Here is a 16,755-nt window from a genome sequence, read left to right on the forward strand (position 1 = left end):
CTAAGATAAACGACGTTAAATTCAGAGGTACTTTTAGGTTGTGAAAGTAGATTGATCTGATATTTTTACTTAGTGTGAACACAAAAAAGAAATATGAAGTATAGTACAAGTACATGTTTAGGTGTGTATGAGGTAGTTGGACTAACAGCAGCTACAGGTTCATAAGACTACATACACATCAAATTTAAAAAATCTCTACAAAAAGCTGTTAATACAACTAATAATTCCTGCTTTATCTTAAGGAAATGTACAAATACTATTTCAACCACTGTGTGGTGTGTGTGTGTACGTGTGTCTTTGTGGGTGCGCATGTGTGTGTGTGCACATCTGCATACACTTGCATGCATGTATTTTTTGTGTGTGTGTGTGTGAGAAACTGTTGGGGCTTTTCCTGTGTAAACCACGTGGCTCAGACAGGGTTAATAAAAAGATCACGCTCACTTCTGGGTTTTCTTTCTTCCTTGGACTCCAAACGCTGGTAAGACCCTGATGACAACTTGAAAATCTGATGATCAACGTTTTTTAAACACACTAACATACTACGACGTTACTACTTCATTTCAGCCTAATTTTGAGCAAAATGTCAAGTCTTTTGAATGTTTTTCTTTCTTTTTATAAAGAATGATAACGTGGATTTTGATCGTGTGTTCGGTTCAGTTTGTGAAGCCTTGCCTTTGATTAACCTTCAGTTTTCAGTATTTGCGGTGGATCGACCAGAAGCTACTTGATGTACAGTGTTGTCACCCATAAAGTAGAAAGCACTACTAAACTTTACTACACAGTGTAGTGTTTCCTACTTTATGGATGAGTATACTGTTTGCTGCAGAGGAAAGTAAAAGAAGAAACCAGACCGACTGTGTGAACATTTGAAAACCTGCTGAACTTCTTTGATATTTTAACCAATAAATTTTGCATTTCTTTTTATTACAACAAATGTATTTACCAGACAAGAAAAGAACTGAATGTCAATTTTTGGTCCATTGTTAAATAGAAAAATCAGGTAAGGAAAGTAAGAAGCAAAGTAAGAATTAGGACAGTTTATTTTCAGTTTAACTACAGCTCTTACATTTGGAACATGATTAAAATTTTTTTTCAGTTATAACAAGAGTCTCTTTATTTTTACAAAAAAATTGCTGCAAAATTCAAAAAGTTTTTTTTCCTTTTTAAATAACTTATATGAAATAAGCCAGTGATAGAAAATATATATATACAGGGCATAAGGCAAAAAAATGGAAATGCTATATCAAAACACTGGGGAGAAAGAAATCTGTAAATTGTGTATTATTAAGGCTAAAATAATTTATCCATTCTCATCAGGTAATTTATTTAGCAAGTCAGTTCTTGAGTTTTTGTGAAAGCGCCTAAAGCAAAGACAAAAATTTTTGTATTTTACCTGTAATTTTCAAAATATGCATTATTGTAAATATTCTGTTTTTTTGTTGTTCTTGTTTTTGGGGTTTTTTTGCATCAAAGGGCTTGTAAGTATCTGTTATTTCAATAAAGAAACATTTAAACAAAGGCCTGAACTCTTTTTAGTTTTGAGCATTCTTATTGATACTAACAGAGGGGTTCATTAGCTGCTTTCTTTCAGTCTAAAACAGATGCAGTTAGTAGAATATAAAAATAAAATAAACTATTTTTGATACATGAAGTGTCCTTTTAGCCATATTTTACATAGAAACTTATGGTTTCTCACTGCGTCTGTGACTTGGCATTTGTAGCAAACAGCTTAGCGTGCATTTTCTTCTAATCCCAGGGAAACAGCTGCAGAAAGTTTGATGGAACCAAACCTCGTTGTCCGTGAAGATCTCCCTGAAGTTGAAATGAAAGTTTAGCTTCTGTACAGACATCAGTATGAAAACTAAACACCAGTCACTGTATTGTAAGTGCAAGGATGATGCTTACATAGTAAAACCCATCTTGATCCATGTCACCTAAAACATATATGATATCTCCCGAACGAAAGCCGAGTTCGGCCTGTAAGACAGAGAAAGTCAAAACCAGTTTGTGTAAAACAGTAGATTAATCTTGATATTTTAAATATATAATATGTGGTAATGTTACTTTACGGTGCTTACTTCACTGTCCATGTTGGGTGAGTTTTCCCATGGATCATAGTCAAATAAGGCTACCATTCGCCTAACAGCCCCACTGTCAGGGATACTGGTGACATCGCTCAGGTCTGGTGTTAGAGACATGCCTGCAGTACGAAAAGCAAACATCCCAATGAAGCTTTCATGCTAACTTAGAGGATAAACAAACACTCCACGCAGTGACAGTGGTAGTGTCATATTTTTACAATCAGTAAATTTTTTGTTATTTGTCCTAATATCTGTTGTAAACTTCCTGTAGGGAGGAGCTCATTGCAAACATCCTCTCACAGATCATCTCTGAACGGCCTCGTTCCAAATTATGCCACAATAATTGTTTTTCAATTATACTTCAGTTACCCCAGCAACACTGTTTTGCCAGCGTGTTACAGTAAACAGGCTAATACCTGTGTGGTCCACGGGGAGGAATCCCTGCTGCATGAGTAGATGCTTCAGATACTCATCATCCACTGGGATCTCAGCCACCATATTACTCGGCACATACCCAGAAAGCCCGCCAGACTCACCATGATAAAACCCATCTGCGTCTTTGTCTCCAGTAACCTAAAAAAACCCAGCACCAGCAGTTACTTTTATAACTTTAGGCTTGGTTTCTGAATAAAAGAGTGTATTTATTGCATACATGTATTTGTCTGTATTTATGTGATGCAGCAGCAGACAGATTCAGAGAAAAAAGGCGGTAAATCACATCAATCAGATGAAAAAGGTGACAGGAAATGAAGAAAAAAAACCTATTGTCTTCTTACACATTTAACTGTCGTGACTCCAGCACAAACAGGAAACACTATAGGTTCTTTCAAAGAACATTTTGAACTGATGAAGAGATGAAACGCAACTCAGACACAGAGAAGCGCTTCGGTGTAACAATGTACACAGTGCATGAAATTACACTTAATCTTACCTTGATGATCTGGCCTGGCACAAAGGGCAGCTCTTCTGCAGCTGTCTCGTGGTTTGGAGACATGGCAGCCGGGTTGTATGGGTAAAGTGCAACAAAGAGCCGGACGTTGGGTATGGACACCTGGCTCGCAGTTTCCAGCTCCCAGTCCCTGAGATCCTCCGGAGTAGCGATCCTTACTTCATCTGGGTATATCAAAACATCCAACTCGAGCCTTGTCTCCATTTACAGCAAAGTGAGTGCTCGACTGTCCACTTGGCAGACAGATGGCCACTGTAGACAGCAGACCTCTCCTTAGCCTCAACCTAATGTGAGGTAACTAAGCTAAGCACAAGGAACAGTAATCCTCTTTGAAGCAAGTAGATAGATTCATTAGTTCAGCACTGCCAAACTGCACTGTGTGCAAAGCAACGGGAGCACAAGATGAAATAACTTTAGTTTTAATGCAGATATTTGAAAAGCAAAAATGCTTCCAAATATACTTGAAAGGAGAAGTACAAAAGTAGAGAAAACAGACATTTTTTAAAAAAATATTTCTTAATGACACATAGATACATTTAACTGTAGCTCTGTTTGTAATATTTATTTTCTTTTATACACTTTCTTTTGCATTGGTCCTCGTCTCCTAGGCCTCGCCAGAGGTACAGGTGGGTTTTATCTGGTTGCTCTGGTTTTCTTCTGAAGTGTTGCAACTTATTTTTTTTTAAAGTAAAACAATGGTTCTGGTTGGAGAACAAAGCCTTTATCAGTGTGAGTGTGAATAGTTCAGTGTGGCTGGTTGTATACAGTGTAGAATGTATAGTGTATATGTGGCTCTGCTTCCTTAAACTATCAAGCCTTGCTCAATTAAGGAAGTAGCCTTGTTTTCTTGTTTCGTCTTATTGCTCCTCCTCCTCCTGACATGACCCAGTTTTCATCACTGAAAGTCGACACTTCCTTTCTTCACCTGTGGCCAAGTCAGCAGGTGATAATCTCCTCCAGCAGAGATTATCAATCACCTGTGTGTTTGTTGAAAAATGGTAAGGCAGAAACTGAAAACACATCTGAGCCATTGCTGCTGTTTACTCTTCCAACCATTAACTGGCGCTATGTTGTTTGAATAACTGAAAGTTGTATCTGAGGAAGTTGAGGCTGAGTAGCTTCAGGTGTTGTTGGTTTTATTCACTTCATTAATTTTGTTCAGTTTTTGTTTTTTTGTTTGTGTATGTTTTGGACTTTGAGAAATGCTTTTCTGTAAAGACTGAAGAATATTATCTTTCTTTATGTATTAACTGCCACTATTCATTACTTTAGCTTACTCAGCCCTCATTTTCCCATTATTCCCCATCTGATTTATTTTGACTCACCTTTATTTGACAGAACAGTGTAGAAAGTAAACAGGAATGAAGCGAGAGAGAGGGTGAAATGCAAAAAATGGTCTCGGATGGACTCAAACCTCAGCATTTGGGTTTGCAGCTCAACCAGATGAGCTAAACTGGTGCCCAATTATGTTTCAGTTTTACTGCTGAGAGACAAAATCTGTGTTTTAATGTTAATGATTAAAGGAAGAACCAGCGAACATGTGCACTCACTGCTTTTTGTCCTCTTCAGTTGTTAGTTAGGCTTTTCAAAAGTCAGTTTTCATTCAGACAGTCATTTGTTCTCATATGCCCTCTTTATTATTTTTGCTCTTTTGAGTTAAACGATTCAGGTTCTGTTACTTGCTTCCAAAAGATTATATGATTAGTTTGTCTGTTTATCTGTTTGCTAGCATGATCAGCTAAGGAAAAGCCACAGACAGTTTTAGATGAAATCTTTACCAGAGATAAAGCTAGCCCTAACATAGATTCTTTCCCAGTAAGAAATAGAGCATAACTTGACAAATACACATGAAACTGAAATAAGAAATGTTGGTAGACATCACCTTATGGTTATCAAGAAATTATCAAAAACAAATCTGGACCCAGGGACCAGGTTGACTGTTGGTGATATGTAGCAGAATCTTGTTTTCTTAACTAACAAAAGAACCATTTTTAATAATTATTCATTAGAAAAATCTACATTGTGGTGTAAAGCAGGTTCAGGGGGTTGGTGCAGTCTATTCAGTATAAATCAGCATATCAACCACACCCCACTACTCTGCAGAGGGCTATGCATGATTAGTAAGTTTTATTTTTGATTTGGTTTGGATTATTTTTGCATTTTTACCGGAATACTACAATTTTTCTTGCATTTATGAAACCATGTAACTACAATTATGAAATTTGTTTGCTTTTTTCTCATTACACATCCTAATAGATGGAAAAGAAGGATGTATAGGCCAAGTTTATGTAGCTCTAAAGATATAAATAAATAGATTAATAAGAAAGAAAGAAAGAAAGAAGAAAAATCTATGGATGCCTAAGATTAGGTCATTTTTGTATTAAATTTTGAATTAAACTCATTGTTTGTATAACAAAAAATATAAAAGAAAAAACACCAACTTGCTAACATCATTTAGTTCGTTTAGCCAAACTGACCACTCACCCCTGGAGGGGCCACATGTGCCCACATGTGGCTCCAAAGTCACAGGCTAGAGACCTCTTAAAGGATTTAATAAAGCAGGTTCCAAAAATTACTCTTGGTTTCAGTGAGCAACAAATTGAAAGCATTTCTCATTCTCACTTGTTCTCTTATCATTTTTTATGTCTGCCCAGAAGAGGGAGCTGTTGCATGTTTCTAAGTGTAATAAAGAGTCTGCTGTAAAATTAGTCAGTTTAACAAATTCATGTGACATCAAAGTTTTAGATACATATTGATTTATAGGTACATACACAGACACCTATACTAAGAACTGCTGTCCTTATAAATGCATATCACTCTAAATTGCATATAAATGTACTTAAAGCATCCGAATAACTATTGAGAGTTGGATCCCCCCCCCCCCCCCCTCCTCTGGTATTCATTTATATCCTTTAATAACTCTTGTAATTAAATAATTAAAAAGCTTTCACTACAATTGTATATGTTTTAAGTCTTTCAAAAATGTTTCACCTCATACTCGCCTACATACAGTTTGGGCCATTATTTCTTACGCTGCTTTATAATTATTCTAATAATTTTTGTATATAAAACTTATACTTAATATCAACAGAACTATTTAGTGCCCTTCTTTTATTCAAGTGTGGAAAGCTTGCTGTAATTAAAATCATAATTTTGGCAAGCCACTCTTTATTTTGTTAATACTTTTACCAGTGTAGCAAAATACAAGAATTGCATTTTATATGAAAACTGAGTGTGTGTTCATAATACTCTCTTAGCTGTGTGCTCCAGTCATTTCAGGTGTGACCCAGTCTCCTTGATTGGAATCTAATATTGATGTTAGCTGCAAAACAAGTAAAGGTTAGTAGGCTAGCTGCTAGGTTAGGTCATTAGCAAATGGTAGGGTCAGCACATAAGCCAGGAGAACTTTAGGGTCAACATTGATTCATTGAGAGAAAAGTTTGATTTTGTCTAATGTGAACATGGTTTTCCTGTTTATGTAAAAGAGCAGAATCAACTTTCTGCGATATTCTGTCAGAAGTTTTGGACTGCACTCTCAAACAAAATAAAATGGAATTCCTTATCCTGTTATAATAAGTCAGTACCTTCTAACCATAAAATAGAAACCATCAAAGCAGGTGGCATAGTTAACGGGGGTTAGTAATATCATCTCAGAGCAAGAAGGTTCTTGTTTTGAACTTGCCCCTTGGCTCGGGCCTCCCCGTATTTTCCCTGTGCAACAGACCAAAGATATATGGTTAAGCTAGTTAGTGACTGACTATAAATTTGCAGAAGGGTTGGATGTGAGTGTAAATTATGTCTGTTTTTCTATGTTTGCCCTGTGTGGAATGGTTCTTTGCCTCTTGGCCTGAGAGCTGGCTCCAGTCCTAATTTGGTTAAGTTGTTAAGAAAATGTATGGATAAAGGTTATAAAACCTTAAACTTGAGCTTTCTCATTAAGCCCTTGCTTTTGCAGCTTTTGATTCAACCTTTGGACAAAAAAAGCCTGTCTCCTGTTAGATTTTGCAAATCTGTTTGTATTATTATCATTTTTCTCTATCTATCTACCACCACTGGCTAACCTAGAGCTAACCTCCCTCTTTACAAGTATAGATTAATTCAAGATGAAAAGTTGCAACAGCATTTTGAGAGAAGGATGTCCAACAGAAAAGAGTGTGTAAAAAATTTAAAACACTTTTACAAATAAAACTACCAAAAACTAGTAGGTTGAGAGAATGCTGTTGAACTGCTATGCTTGTAGTGCAGAGATGGTGCATCTTTTCCATATTGTCGAAAAAAATACTATCAGGTAAATATTACTACCTGATACTATTTGTTCCCGTCTTTGTTCTGTATGGTGTCATTCATGTTTTAAATTGGAAAAAAGCTGCATAGACCAAAAGAGAAGAGAGACACATAAAGGCAAACCACTAGTTGTACTGGCGTGGTTTTAAAATCATCTACATTAATAAATGCCAACTACAACAACAAAAAAATGTTTTAAGGGTGTAATTGTTCCCATAATGGTCAGACCAGTCCAACATAAGGGCATTGTAAAGGGCACAGCATTTCTTGTTTTTCATCAGAAGGGCTGTTCACCTTGTGTTCGTTCACTGCAAGAGCACTCATCGTGGCATCATGTTCTCTCACACGTGACAACACCCTAATAATCACTAATCATGTTTTTACTTACTTGAAATAGCACCCAGTTCTGCACTTAGGCATGTTAGAGGCACAATAGATCACATCTTTTCCACTTCTTCTTCATACCTCCCCCATAATTACAACAGCAACTCATATGACACTGCATTACATCTCCTTTATTTAAAGGCACTTTATCATGCTGCCTTGTAGGTGAGTGTAGTTACTGTCCATATTCTACCAATGTGAGTGTGATCAAGAGGGCATTTAATCCTGTATTAAACATAAATAAGATGAATACTGGAGAGCTTGATATGCTTTTTCCCTTGATTGGAACTTTACAAAGCTTTTTTTATGCTTGAGTCTCACTCTTACAACACTTTATTGAGGTATTTCCTCCCCTTGGGGGGGGGGGGGGGGGGGGGATTGGCCAGTGGGCAATGTCATCAGTCATTACGATGCTGTGTCATGGTGACCACCCTCCCTGCCAGACCACAAATGTAATTACACCTACCTACAGTGATAGCTTTACTGATTTATCTTGCCTACAGTTGCCTATTGTGCATCTACAAGCTGCTTTGCAACCCACCTGCACCTCATCTCCTTGTTTTCATGTTGTGCCTGACTGAATAAAACCAACCTGTTATCAGTGATGCCTGCTTTGTTCTGTATGGTGTCACTCGTGTTAAAATACCTTTTTCTTTGAAAGACCTCTTTACTATGTTTGGAGCTTTGAAATGTGATTATTTGATATATAGTGTAGCTTTCTTGGAAGTTACTGGTTAAAGAACAGCTTTCTAACCAAGCTGGCTAACTTTGGCTGATAACTTGAAATCTTGTCCAAATATGGTAGCTTCAGACTCTGACCATCTTAAACAGCTGGCAAATATAGGAGGCCAAGATGCTAAAGTTAAGGTTTCAAAATGGAAAGTTCAAAATAATAGGGTCGTGTGATTATAGTGGATAAATTCATCTTTATAGACAGTCTGTGTTTGGATCAACCATTTAGTGCAGAGATGGCGAAGTGTGGATGCGGTGTATACATCACAAACCTTTGAAGTTACAAAACTGACTTAAAAAATAGTGTCTACATAATAATGTTAAAGTCATGTTTGCTGAAATTAAGGCTAACAAGCAAGGCTGTGAACCTGTGTACTCATTGGTTAACGGCTTGTCAATAAATGTAACCTGGATGTCCCACCTTTCTGACACTAGGAATGACCAAAATTTTCATAATGGACTTAATTTTTTATAAGTATGACCCAAAACAAGTGACTGTGCCAATAAACTCACTGGAAAAGTGTTTTCTATGCTTAGTTTAGGGCAAAGGGCTGGGGGTTTTTTTGGGGGTTTTTTTTGTAGGCTTCTGTTTTGCAGCCAAAGCTATCGCACCCTGGAGGCCTCTAAAAAGAATGCGGTTTAAGGCACTGCAATGACTTCACTTTTCAGTCCCAGAAGCTACACCCATCTTTTATATCGTCTATGCTTGCAATACAATGGCCTCAGCTGTGTGATGTCAAGATGCAAGATACAGCTGCACTCCACCTTTTCATCCAAGTATAGGCACTATACTGGATCCGAAACATTAATAACAAATAATCATTTATACAGTCTATGCTTTAGGTAGGCCTTTTTGTCGTTCTGCTGGGGACCCCATTTCCCATAATTCATCTATAGCTCACCTTTGCTCCCATCCATCCATTCCCACAGGCCTGGCCCTCTACTTCCCATGTATGGAGTGTTACATCATTGGCACAGACACCCACCTTTTCCAGTGATGACGCAGCCCGGGGAGAGTGTGTGTGTGTGTGTGTGTGTGAGGAGGAGGAGGGGGGAGAAGGAGGAGGAAAGGAGGAGGAAAGGCAGGGAGGGAGGGAGAGAGGAGAGGGTGTCCCGTCTGCACGGAGCTCAGACAGACAGCAGGGAACAGCTGCAGCATTAGGTTCGCGTAGGATTTCACTGCATTGCGATTTAAAATTTAAGTAATTTCTTTCCCCAAACTTCACGTAGAGCAGCTCGACAAAGCAACCAAACATCATCTAAAAAATGGTTGATCGCGAGCAGCTGGTGCAGAAAGCCAGGCTGGCTGAACAGGCTGAGAGATATGATGACATGGCAGCTGCTATGAAATCGGTAAGTCAATTCAAAATAACAGTAAAATACAAAAAAAGAAAGACGATAACTGTGGCTTACATGTGCGTGAATATCGGTGTAAAGCTGCTGCGTTTGCGTAAAGGCTCGCCCTGCGTAAAGGCTCGCAGCTGTAAAGCTGCGGTTACAACTGGCTCTCGATATTACAGCACTACATCTGGGGGTCATTCTGAAATAACATTCATTGTGTTTATTGTGCTGTCGCCAGTTCACTGACAGCTCAGAGGCTTTTTTTTCTGATTCCAGTCCAAATCGGCTCCTCCTTGGGCGGTGCCTTTCTATCGGCCGTGCCGCTCATTGAGGGCGCGTTACAATGAAACGCATGCAGGCCCGAGCTTTCACTCTCAGGCTAAGAAGAGACTCGAATCGTGGAACTGCTCTGCTCTGACACATTTGCTGATTTCCTTTTTTTTTCTCCCCTTCTTTCACCACCACACCTCCCCTTCCTCCATTATGCTGAATTTCTAAGAGCTTCTGCTGCTGGGAGCCATGTGAGGTTGCTCGGAAAAAGCCTATCAACTGCTCTTGCCCCCCCTTCTCCTCGTCCTCTTCTCCTCCTCCTCCCACTCCTCCTCCGCCGCCTCCTCTCCTCTCTCTTTGTCACATAAATTAAAACAATAAGAATGATGGCGATCATTTTAATATTTCTACTCGAGGCTTGGAGGATAAATTGGAGCATGATTGCTTTGGACAAAGAAAAAGCTTCCAAAAACTAAACGCTCTCCTCCAAACAAACGTAGGAGGCAGCAGAATCTCTCTAGAATATTCTTTGTCATATTGCAGTGAGTCAGTGTGGTCAGATTTGATTACAGGAATTTCCTTCTTATTTATTACTTTATTTGTCACATATCACCTTCTGTGCATGCTGCTTGTGTATCAAGGGCTGATATCTGGTAGCATTTTAATGCCATTTTGGGTTAATGACCCTGGTTAATGGTGTAATATTTGATGTGAAGAAGATGACATGCTGGCCTGCCTCACTGTAGCTTTCTCAGCTCTTAATGGATGGTGCTGAGGACAGAGCCTTTGTCTGCCTTTTTCTTTTTTTTGTTTCTCTGGCCCCTTAAAAAATTCTGGGAAGTGGATTCAGTAACAGGTTTAAAAAAAAACCTGCTGTGTCACACCAGCTCATATTGGAACCAGCAACATCCCGGGAGTCTCAGCACAGTGTCCGTGAGCTCACACACGGATTAAAATCATCCCACACTTTTTAAAACGAGGAACATTTTGCTTTATGCGAGATGGGTTGAGCCCCCGTGGAGCACTTGTCATCGAGGGTTTCTGGTTGCAGGAGGTGGGATGATGTGCGTGCAGGGGAGGGATTCCTTTCTCTTTAAGCAATCTGCCATGTCAGTGCGGTCCAAAGTGGGCCCTTTTGCAGGGGTGTGTACTCTCCCTCTCTAATCGAAGGGAATCCCTCGCCATTGCAGCCAGAGAAGACAAATGATAGGCTGTCACCGTTGTGTTCCTCATGAAAAATGTAGGCAGAAATGTGAATAATTACAAGAAATGCCCTTCAAAAGTTTCCCAACCAGTCCTGATAGACAGCCCAAAAGACAGAACTGGCACAGAACTCTTTTCACAGCTGATCTCATTTTTGCCTAATAAAACATTTAAACGACTGATTGATAACTCTGTATCAAATTCAGTTGTTCTTGTCTTGTTTTATGACCATGTCATCAGCAATGAGGTATTTGTTTTATTTTGTACATATATAATAGTATAACTATACTTATATATAGTGTACTAGTGTAGTTCCAGTTGGAAGCATCACAATAATTAGAGCAGTGACCTGTTTCCTTTCTTTTTACAACAAAACCCCCCCACATAGGTTGAGTCATCAGATTAGCAGTAATCTACCTCATTTGACTGTTTTGTGTGTTTTTCATCTGCAGTCTGATGGTATCACTGGGTTTGTGTGACAGTTTTGAACAAGCAGAGCAAAGGCCACTCAATCCCTATGAGTTGAGAGCTTTGCTCTCCATCGCTGTGACATCAGCGAGTCTGCGCCATGTTTGTGCTCCTCTGCCTGAGCAGAGAATGTCAGACCTGCTCAGGAGAAATGTTTGCACAAAACGAAAAGCTTTTTGAGTAAAACTTGCAAAAATTGCAATAAGCTCTTTCTTCTTTTCTTGGTGAAAGGTTATGATAAGCCTAAGCACCATGTTTTGTACCGATTATTGATCTGCAAGAGGCCATGTTCCAGCACAAACTACGTTTCCAATATAAAAGCCTCGAGTTACATAACCCAGTCTCTTTGAGCACTGCCCGGCCAGCATTCGGATTCATCAAAATCTCAATTTAACAGCCTAACTCAGAGTGATGTCACCGTGTGGTGTTTTAGACAGGTAAAAAGGTCAGTTTCAGTTGGGGAGAAGGTCACTGGGACATGTGAACCGCCTGAGCAGTGATGGTTTTCATTTACAGTGCAGCTGCCCCCGAGTGCTCGTGGGAACATTTTAGCCATCTCCAGTCCTCCTTTCCTCTCCCAACCCCCCACTGCTGCCAACTATCTTGAATATCATTTCTCACTAACTAGCATTAGCTGTCCACGTGGCAGCTGAAGCTACTGGTGCACTAAATGAATGGATTGCCATGGAAACTGGAATTGCACATGACGTGAAATATTGCTCATCTTCTTTGCTGTGGATGGCCCCATTAACCCAGGCTATTTCATGCAAAAGAAGCCCGAGTTGTGGCAATTAGGACTGCAACTAACAGCTGTTTTTGTTATTGGTTGATCTCTACATTTGTTTAGTCTGTAAAATTAAAAATTTCATGGCGTTCTATGCTTCCATTACAAACCAATATAGAGCACAAAATCACCCTGTTTTGAGAAGATGCAACCATTAAACAGCAACAGCCTTGTCATTTTTACCAAATCATATTACTGACTTCTTGAGAATTGTTTCTTGGATGAAATGTTCTTGCTTTAACTTTTTTTTCCCCACAAAGTGAATGTAGTCTTGTGCTGTTATTTAATAGTCCATCTGCTTATTTTTCTTGTTCTTCCAGGTAACAGAGCTGAACGAAGCCCTGTCCAATGAGGAGAGGAACCTGCTGTCTGTGGCCTACAAGAACGTGGTGGGCGCCCGTCGCTCCTCCTGGAGGGTGATCTCCAGCATTGAGCAGAAGACCTCGGCTGACGGCAATGAGAAAAAGATTGAGATGGTGCGGGCCTACCGGGAGAAGATTGAGAAGGAGCTGGAGGCCGTGTGCCAGGATGTGCTTAACCTCCTGGACAACTTCCTGATCAAGAACTGCAGCGACACGCAGCACGAGAGCAAAGTGTTCTACCTGAAGATGAAGGGCGACTACTACCGATACCTGGCTGAGGTGGCCACGGGAGAGAAGAGGGCCACCGTGGTGGAGTCTTCAGAGAAGGCCTACAACGAGGCTCACGAGATCAGCAAAGAGCACATGCAGCCCACTCACCCCATCCGCCTGGGCTTAGCTCTCAACTACTCTGTGTTTTACTACGAGATTCAAAACGCCCCCGAGCAGGCCTGTCATCTGGCCAAGACCGCCTTCGACGACGCCATCGCTGAGCTCGACACCCTCAACGAGGACTCCTACAAAGACTCCACTCTCATCATGCAGCTGCTCCGAGACAACTTGACACTGTGGACAAGTGACCAGCAGGATGACGAGGGAGGGGAGGGCAACAATTAAAAAGAAACCGCACTTCGAAAAAATATGAAGGGCCGGTGGACTTTGGCAGCCGCTTTTGCCGATGATACTACCGCAGCAGCAGTTCTTTATTTTTCCATGTGTTAAAAGAAAAGAATCAAAAGAGAGGTGAGAGTGGAGGTTAAATCTTAGTTTAAATATATATAGAAATATATATACAGTTGAAAGGGGCCTCCGTCTTCTTGATTTTCTCTTTGACATTTGCCAAAACCACTGATATGTCAGTCAATCAGCCTGAAGTGGTTGTTGTTGGATTGAAATGGCAGCCTCACACTGGCGTAGGAACTGAACTTGTTCTGTCAAGATAAGCTGCTTAGTTAGGTTTTTGCGTGATAGAGATGCATTTCAGTCACTTGAGAGAGAAAATGCTTGAATGGGAATGCCTCACAAAACTAGTTTGCATTGGTTCCAGTAGTAGTCTACGTAAGAGAAAGAGCCCTGAAAGCCACTGATGCTTTAAACTCACACTAGCAAACAAAGAGAAAGTTTCAAACCAGTCAAGTCCCCCAAATTTTAGAGGTTAAATTAGACGGGAGTGAAAATATCTGAGGATTGGTTAGTTAAATTTAATTCCCCTTGTTCTATTAGTCCGTTTTGTCGCTGGAACCATCGATTCTTTTGGAGGTGAAGATTACTAAAAGGCAGAGACTTAACAAAATAAAACGAAAAAAAAAAGACAAAAAATACAAAATAAAAGCAGCTTCAGAGTTTGTGGTTTACTTCTGTGTTTGTTTTATTAAATGCACTTGCCTACTATACTGTTTCTTCAGTGTAAGATGATGACAACAATAATATCGATTATTCAATATTGTGCATGCCGGTGATGTATTTATATACAGTAGCTTGACTTTATTAACTTATACTGTGGGTGTTAAGTATTCATATGATTGAGAAAAACAGGCTTTGTCTGATGTTGATTTCTAATTTATTTCATTTTGTTATGGTTTTTGATTTGCTATACCAAAATGCTGATCGTAAAAATTGACCTGTAATGGGCGTTGCTATAGTGACATGCAATATGTGTATTTTAATTTGTTAATGAAAGAAAAAAAAAGGAAGATAAAAACCCACCAGTGATCACCTAATCTTATCAGCTGGTGTTTGTCACATTGAAGTATGATTATGATATATTTTGTTCTTTGAACAGTATTTAAGTACTTTTTTCTGTCATGCTATCCAGTTTTAATAATGGTGAAGTTTCCAAGCTCAATGTTTCTGTTATGAATTCACAGACATGGACCATATTTTATTTCTGACAGTATACATTTTTTTGTTTGTTTGTTTGTTTTTATACTTTTTAGCTGTTCCTGAGTGACAAAATATCTTGAATGTGAGTCATTATGTAGCAGTTGCACAAGAACCGAAATAATAGCTATGATAATAAAAAAAATATGACTAAATTATACATGCACCATTTCCGTGGTGGTCTAGTGTATTGTTGTATCGTCACCCATAAGTAAATTTGTTCTTAAAGAAAACCATTTCATAGGAAAAAAATGTTTCACTATTGTTTTGTGCCCTGAGTACAGTACTGGCTTCTTTTTGTGCGTGCCTGTATTATTTAAGATGCCTCGTTTGCAAGTTGACCTTTAATGGGGAGAAAAAAAAAGGATTTATCTGCCAGTATTTTACTTTCCTGCAAGGATGTGTGAAAGATAATATTTTCCCTTCAGTGTTTTCTCATTTTCACATGTTTCTGCTGTCTGTACAGCACATGGGTATGAATAATCATCACCAACAGTCACAGGGAGAGCATAGTCAGTTCGCTAGTGTTGGTTATCGATTAGCGACTACACGTCTTCAGAACAAACTTTAAATAAACACTTAGAAGCTGCTTAAGAGGACAGAAAGCTGCTGAACGGGTTTATAGTCACAATGCTGCTAGTTCTTTAGAGTATTAATATATTCACACAGATGGAAGTTTAGTTTTTTCTTAATGCATGGCAGGTTGGGAGACCTTTTTGATTTCAGATGTGACAACTTGAGAGAGAAACCTAAAGCCTTAAGGTCAGTCATACAACCTTGTTCATGTATGCCGGTTATGTCACCATCATGAGTCAGCCTCCATGAGCTCACACTTTATGTCACAGCTGCTTTGATTTATTTTTAACGCAGTTTAAAAGTTGACGGCGCTGAAAAGCTCGCCACTCCAAAAGCATGAAATCCTAATCGGCACAACTGCTCACGCATGTCACCGATATTAAAATGGAGTTCAGTCCTTTGCTTTAATTTTTAAGTGTTGTGTGTGGAAACGAGTAGAAAGGGAATTTTGTCACTTATTTTTGTTTGGATATTTTTGAAAGACTTTCACTCATTGTCAAGAAAACATGCATTGTGTTCCCTTTTTAAATTAATTTGTTTTATTTTCCCAGTGCTTTGTGTTTTTCTTTTTAAGTTTTCATTATTTGGCAGTTGATCTTTGTTTTTGTGACATAAAAACATGCAGAAATTACAAATAAATTACAAATTTGATTAAAAATAAAAGAGCTGAGCTGCTGCAAATTAGTCCGAGTTGGGGTTCAGGGGTTGATTACTGAAAACAGTACAAACTGTATCCTTTGGTTGCCATCTGTTGCCCATTAAAGTTATTTGTTTATCAGTATTATTCTATATATTTTTCTTTTTGTCTGTTACACTCATGCCAAAACCACCACAGCTCATTCTTTTTCATTCCAATACTCAACATTTCTGCCCACACATTAATACAGGAAACCAGTTTGACCTTATATAACCTTTTGTGGGTCACATAACTGGTGCGTGTATGTGGTATGTGCAAGTGTTTGCATCCATATCTTGGTGAGTATGCGTGTACTGTATGAAACTGTGCTGTTCCATGTGCTGAACTTATGAGATAGAGTCTGTATTAGCTGCAGTGCAGAGATGCTGCCAGCACATACAGCTTACTGCAGTATGTCTTACATGAGGCTCTTTTTCATGCCGCTTTGCTAATCATTAACTAAATTAGGCCATAGATCAAAGAATATTTCTTGAAAAGACTAGAGGTTTTATGACCGCAGCAATAAAACAAAGTCCTGCATCTAATGTTGAGCAAGGATGGAGAATCCCTTAGGCTTTTAAATTCACCTCCCTGTTGTATTTTTTGACACCCAAAGGTCGAGTTTATCTGAGCATTTATGCACATCTGTCAACCCAATGTCGCTGATAAAGCTGCTGGCTCGCCCACCCCCGGACTGCAGCCTCTCGCTGCAGCTTGCTGCACTGAACCTTTCATGAGATGAAATTCTCTGCTTTGAAAGGTCCTCT

The 16,755-nt window shown here is 39.2% G+C and overlaps 2 protein-coding genes across 2 annotated transcripts; one reads left to right on the plus strand and one right to left on the minus strand.

Moving 5' to 3' along the window:
- Window positions 1-1,033: 1,033 nt before the first annotated feature.
- On the minus strand, window positions 1,034-3,259 carry LOC102799058 (RIMS-binding protein 2). The gene is made up of 5 exons (XM_006801500.3): window positions 3,013-3,259; window positions 2,498-2,654; window positions 2,079-2,200; window positions 1,906-1,977; window positions 1,034-1,812 (listed from the first exon to the last, which is right to left on the minus strand). The coding sequence occupies exons 1-5, from the start codon at window positions 3,232-3,234 to the stop codon at window positions 1,747-1,749; spliced, it is 639 nt and encodes a 212-aa protein (XP_006801563.2). The 5' UTR covers window positions 3,235-3,259; the 3' UTR covers window positions 1,034-1,746.
- Window positions 3,260-9,500: 6,241 nt separating this feature from the next.
- ywhag2 (3-monooxygenase/tryptophan 5-monooxygenase activation protein, gamma polypeptide 2) lies at window positions 9,501-16,093 on the plus strand. The gene is made up of 2 exons (XM_006801499.3): window positions 9,501-9,783; window positions 12,817-16,093. Exons 1-2 carry the CDS (start codon window positions 9,697-9,699, stop codon window positions 13,471-13,473), a joined length of 744 nt encoding a protein of 247 aa, XP_006801562.1. The 5' UTR covers window positions 9,501-9,696; the 3' UTR covers window positions 13,474-16,093.
- Window positions 16,094-16,755: the final 662 nt, after the last annotated feature.

The sequence above is a fragment of the Neolamprologus brichardi genome, chromosome 14 (assembly GCF_056152115.1).
Source record: "Neolamprologus brichardi isolate AB-2024 chromosome 14, ASM5615211v1, whole genome shotgun sequence".
Lineage (NCBI taxonomy): Eukaryota > Metazoa > Chordata > Actinopteri > Cichliformes > Cichlidae > Neolamprologus > Neolamprologus brichardi.

Excerpts from the sequence above, each read along its gene's own strand:
- LOC102799058 (XM_006801500.3), bottom strand. The coding sequence starts at position 3,234 with ATGGAGACAAGGCTCGAGTTGGATGTTTTGATATACCCAGATGAAGTA. Across the intron at positions 2,655-3,012 it reads TGCCAGGCCAGATCATCAAG|GTTACTGGAGACAAAGACGC; the intron begins GTAAGATTAAGT and ends GGGTTTTTTTAG. Across the intron at positions 1,813-1,905 it reads ATCAAGATGGGTTTTACTAT|GGAGATCTTCACGGACAACG; the intron begins GTAAGCATCATC and ends TTTCAACTTCAG.
- ywhag2 (XM_006801499.3), top strand. The coding sequence starts at position 9,697 with ATGGTTGATCGCGAGCAGCTGGTGCAGAAAGCCAGGCTGGCTGAACAG. Across the intron at positions 9,784-12,816 it reads TGGCAGCTGCTATGAAATCG|GTAACAGAGCTGAACGAAGC; the intron begins GTAAGTCAATTC and ends TTGTTCTTCCAG.